This window comes from Oncorhynchus clarkii, chromosome 20, assembly GCF_045791955.1.
Source record: "Oncorhynchus clarkii lewisi isolate Uvic-CL-2024 chromosome 20, UVic_Ocla_1.0, whole genome shotgun sequence".
Lineage (NCBI taxonomy): Eukaryota > Metazoa > Chordata > Actinopteri > Salmoniformes > Salmonidae > Oncorhynchus > Oncorhynchus clarkii.
Window position 1 is genome coordinate 78,782,785 of NC_092166.1, and position 19,926 is coordinate 78,802,710.

General features: G+C 43.7%; 1 protein-coding gene across 1 annotated transcript in view; it reads left to right on the forward strand.

Annotated features, from left to right (window-relative positions):
- The window catches only part of LOC139377171 (ankyrin repeat and fibronectin type-III domain-containing protein 1-like), a 165,841-nt gene that overhangs the window by 33,906 nt on the left and 112,009 nt on the right, over positions 1 to 19,926 (forward strand). The window contains exons 3-4 of the mRNA XM_071120176.1: positions 9,979 to 10,180; positions 11,538 to 11,748. Coding sequence (XP_070976277.1) covers positions 9,979 to 10,180; positions 11,538 to 11,748 — 413 coding nt within the window. The remainder of the gene's footprint in view (positions 1 to 9,978; positions 10,181 to 11,537; positions 11,749 to 19,926) is intronic.

Sequence of the window (19,926 nt, forward strand, 5' to 3'; positions counted from 1 at the left end):
TTTGTAGTTACTCTTCTATCTGCTGCTTGGTAGATACTCTTCTCTCTGCTGCTTTGTAGCCACTTTTCTATCTGCTGCTTTGTAGGTACTTTTCTATCTGCTGCTTTGTAGTTATCTTCTATCTGCTGCTTTTTAGCTACTCTTCTATCTGCTGCTTTGTATCTACTCTTCTATCTGCTGCTTTGTAGCTACTCTTCTATCTGCTGCTTTGTAGGTATTCTTCTATATGCTGCTTTGTAGCTTCTCTTCTATCTGCTGCTTTGTAGGCACTATACCTCTCTTCTATCTGCTACTTTGTAGTTACTATACCGCTCTTCTATCTGCTGTTTTGTAGCTACTATACCTCTCTTCTATCTGCTGTTTTGTAGCTACTCTTCTATCTGCTTCTTTGTAGTTACTATACCTCTCTTCTATCTGCTGCTTTGTAGTTACTATACCTCACTTCTATCTGCTGTTTTGTAGCTACTCTTCTATCTGCTTCTTTGTAGTTACTCTTCTATCTGCTGCTTGGTAGGTACTCTTCTATCTGCTGCTTTGTAGTTACTATACATCTCTTCTATCTGCTGTGTTGTAGTTACTTTTCTATCTGCTGCTTTGTAGGTACTCTTCTATCTGCTGCTTTGTAGTTACTATACCTCTTTTATATCTGCTGCTTTGTAAGTACCCTTCTATCTGCTGCTTTGTAGTTACTATACCTCTCTTCTATCTGCTGCTTTGTAGTTACTCTTCTATCTGCTGCTTTGTAGTTACTATACATCTCTTCTCTCTGCTGCTTTGTAGGTACTCTTCTATCTGCTGCTTTGTAGTTACTATACCTCTCTTCTACTTGCTGCTTTGTAGGTACTTTTCTATCTGCTGCTTTGTAGTTCTCTTCTATCTGCTGCTTTGTAGCTACTCTTCTATCTGCTGCTTTGTAGGTACTATTCTATCTGCTGCTTTGTAGCTTCTCTTCTATCTGCTGCTTTGTAGTTCCCCTTCTATCTGCTGCTTTGTAGGTACTCTTCTATCTGCTGCTTTGTAGATACTCTTCTATCTGCTGTGTTGTAGCTACTCTTCTATCTGCTGCTTTGTAGGTACCCTTATATCTGCTGCTTTGTAGGTACTATACCTCTCTTCTATCAGCTGCTTTGTAGGTACTCTTCTATCTGCTGCTTTGTGGGTACTCTTCTATCTGCTGCTTTGTAGGTACTATACCTCTCTTCTATCTGCTGTGTTGTAGTTACTCTTATATCTGCTGCTTTGTAGTCACTATACCGCTCTTCTATCTGCTGCTTTGTAGTCACTATACCGCTCTTCTATCTGCTGCTTTGTAGTTACTATACCTCTCTTCTATCTGCTACTTTGTAGTTACTATACTTCTCTTCTATCTGCTGCTTTGTAGTTACTCTTCTATCTGCTGCTTTGTAGTTACTATACCTCTCTTCTATCTGCTGCTTTGTAGGTAATCTTCTATTTGCTGCTTTGTAGTTACTATACCTCTCTTCTATCTGCTGCTTTGTAGTTACTCTTCTATCTGCTGCTTTGTAGCTACTCTTCTATCTGCTGCTTTGTAGGTATTCTTCTATCTGCTGCTTTGTAGCTTATCTTCTATCTGCTGCTTTGTACGCACTATACCTCTCTTCTATCTGCTGCTTTGTAGTTACTATACCTCTCTTCTATCTGCTGCTTTGTAGGTACTACACCTCTCTTCTATCTGCTGCTTTGTAGTTACTCTTCTATCTGCTGCTTTGTAGTTACTCTTCTATCTGCTGCTTTGTAGTTACTATACCTCTTTTCTATCTGCTGCTTTGTAGGTAATCTTCTATTTGCTGCTTTGTAGTTACTATACCTCTCTTCTATCTGCTGCTTTGTAGTTACTCTTCTATCTGCTGCTTTGTAGCTACTCTTCTATCTGCTGCTTTGTAGTTACTCTTCTATCTGCTGCTTTGTAGCTACTCCTCTATCTGCTGCTTTTTAGGTACTCTTCTATCTGCTGCTTTGTAGGCACTCTTCTATCTGCTGCTTTGTAGGTACTATTCTATCTGCTGCTTTGTAGTTACTATACCTCTCTTCTATCTGCTGCTTTGTAGTTACTATACCTCTCTTCTATCTGCTGCTTTGTAGGTACTACACTTCTCTTCTATCTGCTGCTTTGTAGTTACTCTTCTATCTGCTGCTTTGTAGTTACTCTTCAATCTGCTGCTTTGTAGTTCTCTTCTATCTGCTGCTTTGTAGCTACTCTTCTATCTGCTGCTTTGTAGCCACTTTTCTATCTGCTGCTTTGTAGGTACTTTTATATCTGCTGCTTTGTAGTTATCTTCTATCTGCTGCTTTTTAGCTACTTTTCTATCTGCTGCTTTGTAGCTACTCTTCTATCTGCTGCTTTGTAGGTATTCTTCTATCTGCTGCTTTGTAGCTTATCTTCTATCTGCTGCTTTGTACGCACTATACCTCTCTTCTATCTGCTGCTTTGTAGTTACTATACCTCACTTCTATCTGCTGTTTTGTAGCTACTCTTCTATCTGCTTCTTTGTAGGCACTATACCTCTCTTCTATCTGCTGCTTTGTAGTTACTATACCTCTCTTCTATCTGCTGTTTTGTAGCTACTATACCTCTCTTCTATCTGCTGTTTTGTAGCTACTCTTCTATCTGCTTCTTTGTAGTTACTCTTCTATCTGCTGCTTGGTAGATACTCTTCTCTCTGCTGCTTTGTAGTTACTATACATGTCTTCTATCTGCTGCTTTGTAGTTACTTTTCTATCTGCTGCTTTGTAGGTACTCTTCTATCTGCTGCTTTGTAGTTACTATACCTCTCTTATATCTGCTGCTTTGTAGGTACTCTTCTATCTTCTGCTTTGTAGTTACTATACCTCTCTTCTATCTGCTGCTTTGTAGTTACTCTTCTATCTGCTGCTTTGTAGTTACTATACCTCTCTTCTATCTGCTGCTTTGTAGGTACTCTTCTATCTGCTGCTTTGTAGTTACTATACCTATCTTCTATCTGCTGCTTTGTAGGTACTTTTCTATCTGCTGCTTTGTAGGTACTACACCTCTCTTCTATCTGCTGCTTTGTAGGTACTCTTCTATCTGCTGCTTTGTAGTTACTCTTCTATCTGCTGCTTTGTAGTCACTATACCGCCCACCTATCTGCTGCTTTGTAGTTACTCTTCTATCTGCTGCTTTGTCGTTACTATACCTCTCTTCTAATTGCTGCTTTGTAGGTACTTTTCTATCTGCTGCTTTGTAGTTATCTTCTATCTGCTGCTTTTTAGCTACTCTTCTATCTGCTGCTTTGTAGCTACTCTTCTATCTGCTGCTTTGTAGGTATTCTTCTATCTGCTGCTTTGTAGCTTCTCTTCTATCTGCTGCTTTGTAGGCACTCTTCTATCTGCTGCTTTGTAGGTACTCTTCTATCTGCTGCTTTGTAAGTACTCCTCTATCTGCTGCTTTGTAGGTACTATACCTCTCTTCTTTCTGCTGCTTTGTAGTTACTCTTATATCTGCAGCTTTGTGTGTACTCTTCTATCTGCTGCTTTGTAGGTACTATACCTCTCTTCTATCTGCTGCTTTGTAGTTACTCTTCTATCTGCTGCTTTGTAGCTACTCTTCTATCTGCTGATTTGTAGTCACTATACCTCTCTCCTATCTGCTACTTTGTAGTTACTATACTTATCTTCTATCTGCTGCTTTGTAGTTACTCTTCTATCTGCTGCTTTGTAGTTACTATACCTCTCTTCTATCTGCTGCTTTGTAGGTACTCTTCTATCTGCTGCTTTGTAGTTACTATACCTCTCCTCTATCTGCTGCTTTGTAGTTACTCTTCTATCTGCTGCTTTGTAGGAACTCTTCTATCTGCTGCTTTGTAATTACTCTTCTATTTGCTGCTTTGTAGCCACTCCTCTATCTGCTGCTTTGTAGTCACTATACCGCTCTCCTATCTGCTGCTTTGTAGGTACTCCTTTATCTGCTGCTTTGTAGTTACTCTTCTATCTGCTGCTTTTGTAGTTTGTAGTAGAGGTAGAGTAGAGTTATAGTAGAGGTGTAGGTAGAGTAGAGGTGTAGGTAGAGTAGAGGTAGAGTAGAGGTGTAGGTAGATTAGAGGTAGAGTAGAGGTAGAGTAGAGGTGTAGGTAGAGTAGAGGGAGAGTAGAGGTGTAGGTAGAGTAGAGGTAGAGTAGAGGTAGATTAGAGTTGTAGGTAGAGTAGAGGTGTAGGTAGAGTAGAGGTAGAGTAGAGGTGTAGAGTAGAGGTAGAGTAGAGGTAAATGGGAGAGTAGAGGTAGAGTAGAGGTAGAGTAGAGGTAAAGTAGAGGTGTAGGTAGAGGAAGAGTAGAGGTAGAGGTAGAGTAAGAGTAGAGGTAGAGGTACTGGTACAGTAGAGGTAGAGTAGAGGTAGAGGTACAGTAGAGGTAGAGTAGAGGTGTAGGTAGAGTAGAGGTAGAGGTACTGTAGAGGTACAGAAGAGGTAGAGGTAGAGTAGATGTAGAGTAGAGGTATAGGTGGAATAAATGAGGATGTAGAGTAGAGGTACAGTAGAGGTAGAGTAGAGGTAGAGTAGAGGTACAGTAGAGGTACAGTAGAGGTAGAGTAGAGGTAGAGTAGAGGTACAGTAGAGGTAGAGTAGAGGTGGAGTAAAGGTAGAGTAGAGGTGGAGTAGAGTTAGAGTAAATGTAGAGGTGAGGTAGAGTAGAGGTAGAGGTAGAGTAGAGGTACAGTAGAGGTAGAGGTACAGTAGAGAAGAGGTAGAGGTAGAATAAATGTAGAGGTAGAGTAGAGGTAGAGGTAGAATAAATGTAGAGGTAGAGGTAGAGTAGAGGTATAGTAGAGAAGAGGTAGAGTAAGAGGTAGAGGTAGGGTAGAGTAGAGGTAGAGTAGAGGTATAGGTAGAGGTAGAGGTACAGTAGAGAAGAGGTAGAGGTAGAGTAGAGGTAGGGTAGAGTAGAGTAGTGTTAGAGTAAAGGTAGAGTAAAGGTAGAGGTAGAATAGAGGTAGAGGTAGAGTAGAGGTAGATTCAAGTTTGAGTAGAGGTAGAGTAGAGGTAGAATAGAGGTAGAGTAAAGGTAGAGTAGAGGTAGAGGTAGAATAGAGGTAGATTAAAGGTAGAATAGAGGTAGAGGTAGAGTAGAGATAGATTCAAGGTTATAGGTTTACTCAGTGTGATGTACATCACTAATTCCCTGTTCCAGTGTCCTCTCAATAGATACATGGAGTGATGATGCAAAAGTTCAATTCACACTTCTGGACGGACAGAGGTGTCTATTCTGTGGTCGGTTGTGAGTGTGCAAGAGTGCCTTTTGTGGATATTTTTGTTTATTCGCCTCTTAGTGGGGACACACGCACATAGGCACACACACGCACACACACAGACATGCACACACACACACGCACGCAAGCACACACTCACATACACGCTTTCCCCTGCAGTGTCACTAATTGGTCATGTGATTGGTTCTGTTTCATTCCTGTCCCTTTAGTCTCTGGTAATATGTGGTGATATTTCAGGATATTCAGGCCAATAAGAGCCTTCACTTGCTCACTTAACTTCTTACGGCTGAAATCCCGTAACGGGATCGATTTGACAACAGCCAGTGAAAGTGCAGGACGCCAAATTCAAACAACAGAAATCTCATAATTAAAATTCCTCAAACATACAAGCATTATACACCATTTTGAAGATAAACTTGTTGTTAATCTCACAACAGTGTATGATTTCAAAAAGGCTTTACGACGAAAGCATACCATGAGATTATGTTAGGTCTACACCTAGTCACAGAAAAACAGCCATTTTTCCAGCCAAATAGAGGAGTCACAAAAAGCAGAAATAGAGATAAAATGAATCACTAACCTTTGATTATCTTCATCAGATGACACTCATAGGACTTCATGTTACACAATACATGTATGTTTTGTTCAATAAAGTTCATATTTATATCCAAAAATATCAGTTTACATTGGCGCGTTATGTTCAGTAATGTTTTGCTTCCAAAACATCCAGTGATTTTGCAGAGAGCCACATCAATTTACAGAAATACTCATCATAAATGTTGATGGAAATACAAGTGTTATACATGGAATTAAAGATATCCTTCTCCTTAATGCAACCACTGTGTCAGATTTCAACAAAGCTTTACAGAAAAGCACACCATGCAATAATCTGAGTACAGCGCTCAGAGACCAAAACAAGCCATAAGGATACCCACCATGTTGTGGAGTCAACAGAAGTCAGAAATAGCATTATAAATATTCCCTTACCTTTGATGATCTTCATCGGAATGCACTCCCAGGAATCCCAGTTCCACAATAAATGTTTGTTTTGTTCAATGATGCCCATCATTTATGTCCTAATACCTCCTTTTTGTTTGCGCGTTTAGTTCACAAATCCAAATTCACAAGGCGCAGGCACTTAGTTCAGACGACAGGTCCATTACAGTTCGTAGAAACATGTTAAACGATGTATAGAATCAATCTTTAGGTTGTTTTTATCATGAATCTTCAATAATATTCCAACCAGACAATTCCTTTGTCTTTAGAAATGAAAAGGAACGCACGGCCGCGCTCATGACTTAGCTCATGGCATTCTGTCAGACCCCTGACTCAAACAGCTCTTATTCGCTCCCCCTTCACAGTAGAAGCCTGAAACAAGGTTCTAAAGACGGTTGACATCTAGTGGAAGCCTTAGGAAGTGCAATGGGACCAAGTTTTACACTGTATATTGGATAGGCAAAGACTTGAAAACCTACAAACCTCAGATTCCTGGTTGGATTTTTTCTCAGGTTTTTGCCTGCCATATGAGTTCTGTTATACTCACAGACATCATTCAAACAGTTTTAGAAACTTCAGAGTGTTTTCTATCCATATCTTCTAATGATATGCATGACTTGGTTTCTGGGCCTGAGTAGCAGGCAGTTTACTCTGGGCACCTTATTCATCCAAGCTACTCAATACTGCCCCCCAGCCATAATAAGTTAAACTTGTCAGCCAATTAATCAATCAATCAGTCAATTAGCTAGTCTCGCTTTATTGAATAGATAGTGCTGAGTGATTAACCAACATTTTGGTTATTTTTCATTTTTTAGACAACTAATTCAACAAAAAATCCTTGTTCGTGAGCATTTCACCTTTGTCAAGTTAATCCATCCACCTGATAAGTGCGGCATATCAAGAAGCTGATTAAACAGCATGATTATTACACAGGTGCACCTTGTGCTGATGAAAATAAAAGGTCACTCTATAATGTGCAGTTTTGTCACACAACACAATGCCACAGATGTCTCATGTTTTGAAGGAGCATGCAATTGGAATACTGACTACAGGAATGTCCACAAGAATTGTTACCGGAGAATTGAATGTTAATTTCCCTACCATAATCACCCTCCAACTTCATTTAAGATAATATGGCAGTACGTCCAACTTGCCTCACAACCGCAGACCACGTGTAACCATGGCAGCCCCTCCACATCCGGCTTCTTCACCTGAGGGACCGTCTGAGACCAGCCATCCAGACAGCTGATGAAACTGAGGAGTATTTCTGTCAGTAATAAAGTCCTTTTGTGGGAGGAAAAAACTAATTCTCAATGTGAATTCCATTTGGCCATAATACATTTATTTAAATTGATTAATTTCCTTATATCAACTGTAACTCAGTAAAATCATTTAAATTGTAGCATGTTGCATTCATATTTTTGTTCAGTTTAGTTTGAAGAACGACTAAAATAGTTTTGTCAGACCGCGTAGGCAGCAGCTCTATAGAGATGAGAGGATAACATGGAATTAGATAATAGTCATCAAATAAAACACATTTGATGTTCACAACAACTGAAATATTTTATTAAAGTAAAATAATGTGAAAAACTGTTGGTTAATAAGTGATGAGCAGTAATGGGCAGTCACTACCGTCATGGGACTTGTATTCATTGTTTCATTCTGTGTTTTTACAGCATTCAACCCACATTATCGAAACCAAAATCGAAAACCATTATTATTTTTTAATAATCGAACCAAAACCGAACCAACCTAGTTTTTTTGTCTTTGGCTGTTATTACACAAGCAGTCCAATTCTGATCCTTTGCTCAATTATTGGCAAAAGATCTGATCTGCCAATTAGTGGCAAAAGATCACAATTGGGGTGCCTGGGCCTCCTAAGTGGCACAGCGGTCTGAGACACTGCATCAGGTTCAATCCCATGCTGTGTCACAACCGGCCGTGATCGGGAGTTCCATGGGGTGGCGCATAATTGGCCCAGCGTTGTCCGGGTTACTGGAGGGTTTGGCCGGGTGGGGGTGGGGGGGATTTACTTGTCTCATCGTGCTCTAACGATTTGTTATAGCAGGCCGGGCGCCTGCAGGCTGACCTCGGTCGTCATTTGGACGGTGTTACCCGGAAAAAATGGGGTAAAATACAGAAAAATAAAAAATATATAAATAAAATAAATAATTGGTCTGCCTGTGAAAATGCAGCCTTTCTATTGTAAAAGTGAAGCATGTTTGTATTCAAGCCTCCCATCCCTCTGTGGCTATGTAAAATATCATTCTGTTTTGATAGAGGAAAGATAAGAATTTGACGGGTTGTCTTGACTCCCGAGCCTGGCTTCTGGAACAGTGAAGAGATAATAACTAGAGTAACACTAGAATGTTCCTTTTTTCATGAATGGTTGCTGAGGAGCGCTCTTCATAACTGAGCTCTTCACTTCTCTCTCACAGCTGAGTGGAGCTTCGCTTTTGCACCAGCACAGATGAACTTGGCAACCAAATAATCGCTATTGAATCAAATGAATCAAAATTCGGACAAATGATCAGAATCACCTTCATTTGCCAAGTACGTTTACATAGTCAGAATTTGACTTGGTGATATGGTGCTGCTTGTAACAATATTTGGAGACAGAATACAGACTGAGGAATTTATCACCAGCCCGTGTAACTGTAGTTGTTGGTATTTGTTGTTGTTGATGACAAGTTGCATCCTGTAAATGACTTATGTTATTCCTACATTATGACACCTGACGTAAAATGTTAACAAATGTTTTTCTTCAGAATCCAATATTAAACTAAGGTCTTTCTACACATGATTGTGTTGTGATGATTCTATGGTAGAAAACCCATTTCTGTGTTATTATTTCACCGTGATCACCGTAAAAGAAAAGTGTCCACCTTTATTTAATTTTTCATGTCCCTGTGTGTACCTCTTTGTCTCTCCTGTCTCTCTTGTCATTTCTCTGAGCGTCAGATTAAATCTGTGCAGCCGATGGGGAAATGAATTTAACGGAGCCTGTGGGTCAACAGTCATTTTTCCTACCGAGCAGAAGTGAGCGAAGCAATCATTTATGGCGGGTCTATCTAGCTGGCCAGAAGGGCTGAGTAATGGTTATTTGGTGTGTTTCTTGGAAATATGATGCGAGGATCATTAAAGATTGTTCAGCCATTGCTCTGTCAATACATTCCTGGAATTAGCGGCCGTTCCATGGCCCAAATCATCCATGTTAGCCATAGCGTATCGTTTAGAGAGAGATTTAGAAATGACCCCTTTTCACCTTTCACTAACACATCTGTTAGTAAGACTCTTCCACTGTCATGGATCTGTTATTAATGTTGTACTGTCTCCGTATTTATCACATGTATAACTGGGTAGAAATGTTCTCAAAGGATATTGATTTAAATGACGTTTTCCTTCACAGTCCGAAGAAGGAAACTGAAATGCATACGTGTGTGTGTTTTTTTTTTGTCGTCCTTGAGGACATGAAAAGATAATAAAGATGTTTTTATCTTGCCCCAGATATGAAGAGTGCCTTGGTATTTTTCTAATATATTTTCCTTTAGGAACTTCTGTTCCGTCAGAACCTTCTATTACAAGTGCAGAACCTGAAACTCGTCCATTTTCAAACCCATCAGTTTGTACTGTCTTTATTGTCGGCCGTTCTATTGTATAATTGGGTAGAATTATACTGTGCTCTTGCACATTGAAATGACTTTTTCCTTTCCCTCTCTTCTCTCCTTCCTTCCTTTAGGAACTATTCTGTCAGCATGACTCAACAGATGCAGAACCTGCAGCTGTCCCATACCAGGAAGTGCTCTGGAGGCCCTGCCTCCCCCAGCGCCGCCAAGCGCCTCTACCGGAACCTATCAGAGAAGCTGAAAGGAGGCCACTCCTCCTTCGAGGACGCCTACTTCTTCGGCCGCGGAGAACGCCACGGTCATCACAAGGGCTCGGTGAGTTGGGATTGTGTGTCCATGCGTACATGTCATGTTTGTGTGTTTGCTTTCACATCCAAGACATTTTCAGAAAGTTGAAGCCCATTTACTGAAATTCTATACATTTACATTGGAGAACAGCAAAAACAAGCATGAAGGATGTGAAGGGTGTGTGTGTGTGTGTGTGTGTGTGTGTGTGTGTGTGTGTGTGTGTGTGCGTGCGTGCGTGCGTGTGCGTGTGTGTGTGTGTTAGAGAGGTTTCAGTGTGTTCTCACACTAGGGCTGATGTGTCCCAGTCTGATGACATGTTCCACCTGGTTACATCTCACGTACAGCTTGTTGTTTACTCATCATTACAGCTATAGATGCCGTAGCCGATGAAACTACCACGTCCGTTTGGGATATTACAACAACACAGAAGTTACTACAAACAAAAAAACTATTTTTTGACATCATCACACGCCAGATAGAACAGAATAATATGTACTGCTGGGTTTTGAACCGTTTTGTCAACAAAACACAAACTAAGGCGCTGGATGAGAACAGTGGCATTCGGATTCCATCTTTGAATGTTACCGCTTCAGCACTTTCACTGCGGTGCTACCTCCTTGTCTTCACCTCTCTTTGTGTCTCTCTCTCTCTCTCTCTCTCTCTCTCTCTCTCTCCACTGGATGTGTTGTAAATGTCACTGCTTTTTGGACAGAATGTTCTTACAGGCTTTTCGTTACACACAGAAGCACACTTGTCATTAGTCCTCCAGGCGTATGTATTTCCATCACGCTGAACAATAACCTAGCATTGGCTTAATCACACTCCAATTGATCTGATGTTAACCCACACACACGTTCCACCGACACGCTACAATGATAATTGAACGTGAAATGAGTGATATGATATTGATTGTGCCAATCGATCAGAGAGTGTAGGTTTTTTTTAAATTCTGAGTGTTGGATCGTGTCAGTGTTTTCTCACTGTGACAGATAGACAGTACTGTCCCCATGTAATATGGCGTCTACTTTCATCCAAAGCCACTTAGTCACGCATGCATAAATGTTTTACGTATGTGGTGGTCCTGGGAATCAAACCCACTATTCAGGCGTTGCGTGTGCCATCCTCTACCAACTGAGCTACAGAGGACCACCTCTCCTCTCTACGGTCCATCAATCACTACACTTTGTTGCTGTGTCTGCCCTTGGTTTGGTTAAAGCTTCAAGTGTCTATCAGTATAGCTCAGAGCCTATGACTTTCTGGAGCTGTGGGTGAGTGCTGTTGATGACGACAACAATGAGGATTGTCTCCTGACCCCTGTGTGTGTGTGTGTGTGTGTGTGTGTGTGTGTGTGTGTGTGTGTGTGTGTGTGTGTGTGTCCCTCCAGAACATGCAGGGTAGTGAGTGTCTGTTTGAGGCGGTGGAGCAGCAGGATGTAGATGCCGTCCAGATCCTTCTCTACCAATACACAGCTGAGGAGCTGGACCTCAACACGCCCAACAGCCAAGGGTTAACACCGCTAGACGTGGCCGTCATGACCAACAACACACCTATAGCCAAACTACTGCTGAAGGCCGGCGGCAAGGAGAGCCCTCACTGTGAGTATTTATTCACCTTCATTTAACTAGGCAAGTTAGTTAAGAACAAATTCTTATTTACAATGATGGCCTAGGAACAGTGGGTTAACTGCCTTGTTCAGGGGCAGAACGACAGATTTGTACCCTTGTCAGCTCGGGGCATTCGATCTTGCAACCTTTCGGTTACTAGTCCAACGCTCTAACCACTAGGCTACCCTGCCGTCACTACACTCTAACCACTAGGCTACCCTGCCGTCACTACACTCTTACCACTAGGCTACCCTGCCGTCACTACACTCTAACCACTAGGTTACTCGCCGCCCCGTATACATTACGTAGGGCTCACTGTGTACACACTAAGTAGGGTACACTAAGTAAACACTATGGAGGGTGCAATGTGAGTACACACTAAGTAGACACTATGGAGGGTGCAATATGGTTCACACTTTGAAGTCAGGAGGACTTAGAGTTTGGTGTCAGCCAGACTACTTTATGCCTTTTTATACATGGTTTTCTAGTAGGCCTGGCCGATATAGATTATTTTTTAAATATGTTTTTGCGAAAGCGATAAATCAACGATAAATTATGAGAAAATATTTTTTTGGGGGGGGGAGGTGCTAGAACCGGGCAATATGGACAAAAAGTCATAATGAGATAAATGTAACTATTTTGCTCGATAACAACAAATGCACCAATCTTTTTTTTTGTTATGGACAGTAAACTTTACATTAGCAGCAGAGCTCTAAACGTGTTGTTTCCAAGACAACTGAGATGGGAGTCAGCTGTTTTATCAAACATGTACAGGGAATGCCCGATCAATATTTTGATGTGCAACCTGTCAATATAGGACCCAGAATGATCAGATTTCCTTTTTTTGAGAATAGTCCAACATCGTTGTGCATAGTGACCTATACGTTATATTATTTACCACCTGAGGAAGTTGGAACACAACACTGCTAACTGTAAATATGATATTGTTGCTAGATAGCCATGTATGCTATTTGAGTCATCTATGGCTATGGTCCTACACAAACTTTCCAGCGTTAAGCCCAGTCTACTTGATGTACAGTAGGCCTAGTCTACTTGATGTACAGTAGGCCTAGTCTACTTGATGTACAGTAGGCCTAGTCTACTTGATGTACAGTAGGCCTAGTCTACTTGATGTACAGTAGGCCTAGTCTACTTGATGTACAGTAGGCCTAGTCTACTGGATGTACAGTAGGCCCAGTCTACTTGATGTACAGTAGGCCTAGACTACTTGATGTACAGTAGGCCTAGTCTACTTGATGTACAGTAGGCCTAGTCTACTTGATGTACAGTAGGCCTAGTCTACTTGATGTACAGTAGGCCTAGTCTACTTGATGTACAGTAGGCCTAGTCTACTGGATGTACAGTAGGCTTAGCCTACTTGATGTACAGTAGGCCTAGCCTACTGGATGTACAGTAGGCCTAGTCTACTTGATGTACAGTAGGCCTAGTCTACTGGATGTACAGTAGGCCTAGTCTACTTGATGTACAGTAGGCCTAGTCTACTGGATGTACAGTAGGCCTAGTCTACTGGATGTACAGTAGGCCTAGTCTACTTGATGTACAGTAGGCCTAGTCTACTGGATGTACAGTAGGCCTAGTCTACTTGATGTACAGTAGGCCTAGTCTACTTGATGTACAGTAGGCCTAGCCTACTGGATGTACAGTAGGCCTAGTCTACTGGATGTACAGTAGGCCTAGTCTACTTGATGTACAGTAGGCCTAGCCTACTTGATGTACAGTAGGCCTAGTCTACTGGATGTACAGTAGGCCCAGTCTACTTGATGTACAGTAGGCCAAGTCTACTGGATGTAGAGTAGGCCTAGTCTACTTGATGTACAGTAGGCCTAGTCTACTTGATGTACAGTAGGCCTAGTCTACTGGATGTACAGTAGGCCTAGCCTACTTGATGTACAGTAGGCCTAGTCTACTTGATGTACAGTAGGCCTAGTCTACTTGATGTACAGTAGGCCTAGTCTACTTGATGTACAGTAGGCCTAGTCTACTTGATGTACAGTAGGCCTAGTCTACTTGATGTACAGTAGGCCTAGTCTACTTGATGTACAGTAGGCCTAGTCTACTTGATGTACAGTAGGCCTGTTCATTGCCAATGGTGCGCCCTGCTCGGCGTCAAAACCCTACTAACTACATGATACTCCGGTTGTATAGTGGTGCCATGAACTCAATATTAAGCAGGGAGAAATACATGAAATACTCATAGAAAACTGTGACTCTCCTCTCTTTAACTACAGCAACAGTAGTTGCTCGGGAAAACTGTATTTTTCCCTCAATGGCATTTTGATCAACGGTCGGTCGTGTTTGTGCTTCCCAGAATGCATCTCACAGTAGGGAGAGGGAGTGAGAGTCAGCAGTCGACAGTGAAAAACAACAACAAGCAGATACTTTCATAGTAGGAATAATATATTACATTGGCTATTACCGTTGACCAAATAACGGTTTACAGAACAATCTACAGGAACGTTCCGTGGTAAAAGTATACCGAAGAAAAATACTTCAGAGGAAGGCAATGTTTATCTTCCCAATGCTATTTCCTATTCAATACTACTTCAGTCAGAGGAAGGCAATGTTTATCTTCCCAGCGCTATTTCCTATTCAATACTACTTCAGTCAGAGGAAGGCAATGTTTATCTTCCCAGCGCTATTTCCTATTCAATACTACTTCAGTCAGAGGAAGGCAATGTTTATCTTCCCAGTGCTATTTCCTATTCAATACTACTTCAGTCAGAGGAAGGCAATGTTTATCTTCCCAGCGCTATTTCCTATTCAATACTACTTCAGTCAGAGGAAGGCAATGCTTATCTTCCCAGTGCTATTTCCTATTCAATACTACTTCAGTCAGAGGAAGGCAATGTTTATCTTCCCCGCGCTATTTCCTATTCAATACTACTTCAGTCAGAGGAAGGCAATGTTTATCTTCCCAGCGCTATTTCCTATTCAATACTACTTCAGTCAGAGGAAGGCAATGTTTATCTTCTCAATGCTATTTCCTATTCAATACTACTTCAGTCAGAGGAAGGCAATGTTTATCTTCCCAGCGCTATTTCCTATTCAATACTACTTCAGTCAGAGGAAGGCAATGTTTATCTTCCCAGCGCTATTTCCTATTCAATACTACTTCAGTCAGAGGAAGGCAATGTTTATCTTCCCAGCGCTATTTCCTATTCAATACTACTTTAGTCTACTACTACTTTAGTCTACTACTACTTTAGTCCCCTACTACTTTAGTCTACTACTACTGTAGTGTCATACTACTTTAGTCTACTACTACTTTAGTCCCCTACTACTTTAGTCTACTACTACTTTAGTGTAATACTACTTTAGTCTTAGGGGATGTGTGGTGGCCCCTCCTCTGGCCTGGGATAGGGTTAGGGGACGTGTGGGGGTCCCTCCAGGCCAGAGGAGGGGCCCCCACACATCCCCTAACCCTATCCCAAGCCAGAGGAGGGGCCCCCACACATCCCCTAACCCTATCCCAGGCCAGAGGAGGGGCCCCCACACATCCCCTAACCCTATCCCAGGCCAGAGGGGGGGCCACCAGGGCCTCCCCACTGAAAAGTCCTGACAAAGTTTGACATTTAATGGTTTAACTTTTCCAACGATGCATGTAACGCCCTGCCAATTATACCTAAGTGATTTATTGTCCTCCGGGGCTGAGAGCGGAGAACGTCAAGTGTTTTTATAAACATGCGCTCACACAGAGTACACACGCTCACACAGAACACACACGCTCACACAGAGCACACACGCACACACAGAGCACACGCACACACAGAGCACACACGCTCACACAGAGCACACACGCACACACAGAGCACACACGCTCACACAGAGCACACACGCTCACACAGAGCACACACGCACACACAGAGCACACACGCTCACACAGAGCACACAAGCACACGTCTTCCTGTGGTACAAACCGATCCCTGTAAACAAACAGAGGGGTAAGCGCGTTTCTGTTTATCCTCCTGGGGCTGACTGGGTTGCGTTGGAGGGGTGGGGGATCTGACAGACCAGGTATGGAGAGGGTTGGCTGAGTTGGGTTGGAGGGGTGGGGTGGGGGGTCTGACAGACCAGCTATGGAGAGGGTTGACTGGGTTGGAGGGGTGGGGGATCTGACAGACCAGGTATGGAGAGCGTTGACTGGGTTGGAGGGGTGGGGGTCTGACAGACCAGCTATTGAGATGGTTGACTGGGTTGGGGTGGAGGGGTGGGGTGGAGAGGTGGTCTGACAGACCAGGTATGGAGAGGGTTGGCTGGGTTGGGTTGGAGGGGTGCGGGTCTGACAGACCAAGTATGGAGAGATTTGACTGGGTTGGGGTGGAGGGGTGTGGTGGGGGTCTGACAGACCAGGTGTGGAGAGATTTGACTGGGTTGGGGTGGAGGGGTGGGGTGGGGGTCTGACAGACCAGGTATAGAGAGGGTTGACTGGGCTGGGTTGGAGGGGTGGGGTGGGGGGTCTGACAGACCAGTTATGGAGAGGGTTGGCTGGTTTGGAGGGGTGGGGTGCGGGTCTGACAGACCAGGTATGGAGAGGGTTGACTGGGTTGTGGTGGAGGGGTGGGGGATCTGACAGACCAGGTATGGAGAGGGTTGACTGGTTTGGGGTGGAGGGGTGGTTTGGGGGGTCTGACAGACCATGTATGGAGAGGGTTGGCTGGGTTGGGTTGGAGGGGTGGGGTGGGGGATCTGACAGACCAGGTATGGAGAGGGTTGGCTGGGTTGGGGTAGAGGGGTGGGGTGGGGGGTCTGACAGACCAGGTATGGAGAGGGTTGGCTGGGTTGGAGGGGTGGGGTGGGGATTGGAGGGGTGGGCATCTGACAGACCAGGTATGGAGAGGGTTGGCTTGGTTGGAGGGGTGGGGTGGGGGTCTGACAGACCAGGTATGGAGAGGGTTGGGCTGGAGGAGTGGAGTGGGGGGTGGGGTGAGTGGGGTGACAGACTGGGTCAGAGAGATCACTCAAGATTCAAGTCGAAATTTGACGTTGTTGCAGGTCATAAGGACATTTGGGAGACGGCTTCAAAACCGTCCACTAGGGGCAAAAAAAGAAAATTCTAAAATCTGTTGCCGGGAGCTGAGATTGAAGCCACCTGCAGTCTATGGAGTGGGAGCGCGCTGCTTAGACCACTGCGCCAGTCGTCCACAATGAGATAGCAAGGTTAATTAACCGAAACCATAATCCTTACTTTAACCAATCGGAATTAGAAGTTTACCCAAAAGTTTTTTCTGTATGTCCCAAACGTGAACCTTTAACTTAACCCAGTCGGAATGAATGCCTTAATGTAACCGTAGAGTTGTTTTTGTGTGCCTAATACGCCTAAAACATCTGTGCCCTAATACAGGATGTTGCCACTAGGGGCAATGGTGAGCACCTTTAGGCTTGGATTTTGCTAAGATGTTGTGGACGGGGGTGGTGGATGGGCGTAATCTGCGAGCTCTGGCCACGAGGATGGCGTGTTCAATCACAATGATTGGCACTTGTTTTTGCAACATTGACATTTGGAACAACTTTAAAATTTGACATTTGGAGAAAGGTGGGAAAACATCTAATTCTGCAGTGAGACTGAGGGCTTGATGGGTGTGGTAGCCCAACCATGGAGCGGGTTGGAGGGTAATTAACGAGTCCCGCCAGGGGACTTTATTTAGGTCCCACCGTTCCTCATCCCGCCGTAGAACCTCATCCCGCGGCAGACAGGCCAGACAATGGGCCAGTGTGTGAGCTTGTGTGTATGCGTTCATGCGTGTGTGTGTGGCTGGATGGACAGCTCTGCATGTTAATTTATAGCCCCATCAATTAACCACAGCCTGCGTCAGGCCTGTCACTCCTGAAGAAGCAGGAAATTGCACCTCGACGAGGCTAATACGGCTGCCACTCTTTTCCACTGCAGCCCAGACTCTGGATGTGTCCCAAACGGCACCCTATTCCCTACCTGGTCCCTATTGTTCCTGATTAAAAGTAGTGCACTTCAAGAAGTAGTGCACCATTTACAACGTAGCTTCAGACTTAGCTTAGACCCCCAGGTAACGAGATGGAAGGATGGAGGGATCACTGGGCTGTTTACTTACTCTGTCGTCCTCCCTCTTTGTCACTCACCATCCCTCCACCCTCTCTACAACCCTCCCACCCCAGGGGCTAGGGGCACGGTGAGAGGTCCGTGAAAGAGGGTCTTCTCCTACAGACGTGGTTATTTGTTTATGTTGTTGTCATGGTCAATGACGAGAGAGAGAGAGAGAGAGAGAGAGAGAGAGAGAGAGAGAGAGAGAGAGAGAGAGAGAGAGAGAGAGAGAGAACCACGCTGTTCTACTGCAGGGAGGGCTGGCATGAGGGCTAGGTTTTTACTATGACAAATCCGGGAGGCCAAATACACGTCTGTCTGTGTATTCCACTCACCCGCCAAGCAGGGGAATTCTACTAGTCTATCCTCGCATCCACATTGGACCTTTCAAAGCAGTGTGAAACTTTGTGTTCTCTCAGTGAAACTTGAGCTCTTTTCCAACTCTAATGATAATCTGTGTTTCACTGAATCTCCCATAGTAACCTGTGTTCTGTATCCCATAGTAACCTGTGTTCTGTATCCCATAGTAACCTGTGTTCTGTATCCCATAGTAACCTGTGTTTTGTATCCCATAGTAATGTGTCTTCCATCTCCCATGGTAACGTGTTCTGTATCCCATAGTAATGTGTCTTCCATCTCCCATGGTAATGTGTTCTGTATCCCATAGTAACCTGTGTCCTGTATTCCATTGTAACCTGTGTTCTGTATCCCATAATGACCTGTGTTCTGTATCCCAAAGTAACCTGTGTTCTGTATCCCATAGTAACCCGTGGTCTGTATCCCATAGTTACCCGTGTTCTGTATCCCATAGTAACATGTGTTCTGTATCCCATAGTAACCTGTGGACTGTATCCCATAGTAACCAGTGTTCTGTATCCCAATATAACCTGTGTTCTGTATCCCATAGTAGCCTGTGTTCTGTATCCCATGGTAACCTGTGTTCTGTATCCCATAGTAACCTGGGTTCTGTATCCCATAGTAACCTGTGTTCTGTATCCAATGGTAACCTGTGTTTTTCCCATGATCCACGGGTCCTCCTCTCAGATCCCCCCACTATGTCAGTCTGTTTGTGTCTAGTCAGCTGTAACAAGCAAGTCGAGCTGCAAGGTCTGTGGCCTGTACTTCTCTGAGTGGCCCTTGATAACTCACTCTTACACAGGTTTTTTGAACTTTTGGAAAATGTGAATCCTGTTTCCATTGATCATCCTTGAGATGTTTCTATAACTTGATTGGAGTCCACCGGTGGTAAATTCAATTGATTGAACAGGATTTGGAAAGGCACACACCTGTCTATGTCAGAGCAAAAACCAAGCCATGAGGTCGAAGGAATTGTCCGTAGAGCTCCGAGACAGGATTGTGTCGAGGCACAAATCTGGGAAGGGTACCAAAAAATGTCTGCAGCATTGAAGGTCCCCAAGAACACCGTGGCCTCCATCATTCTTAAATGGAAGAAGTTTGGAACCAACAAGACTCTTCCTAGATCGGGCAGCCCGGCCAAACTGAACAATTGGGGGAGAAAGGCCTTGGTCAGGGAGGTGACCAAGAACTCGATGGTCACTCTGAAAGAGCTCCAGAGTTCTTCTGTGGAGATGAGAGAACCTTCCAGAAGGACAACCATCGCTGAAGCACTCTACCAATCAGGACTTTATGGTAGAGTGGCCAGACAGAAGCCACTCCTCAGGAAAATTTACATGACAGCCTGCTTGAAGTTTGCCAAAAGGCACCTGAAGGACTCTCAGACCATGAAAAATAAGATTCTCTGGTCTGATAAAACCAATATTGAACTCTTTCGCCTGAATGCCAAGCGTCACGTCTGGAGGAACCCTGGCACTGTCCCTACGGTGAAGCATGATGGTGGCAGCATCATGATTTTCAGCTGCAGGGACTGGGAGACTAGTCAAGATCGAGGGAAAGATGAATGGAACAAAATACATAGAGATCCTTGATCCTGCTCCAGAGCCTTCAGGACCTCAGACTGGGGTGAAGGTTCACCTTCCAACAGGACAATGACCCTAAGCAAACAGCCAAGAGGCAGGAGTGGCTTCGGGACAAGTCTCTGAATGTCCTTGAGTGGCCCAGCCAGAGCCTGGATT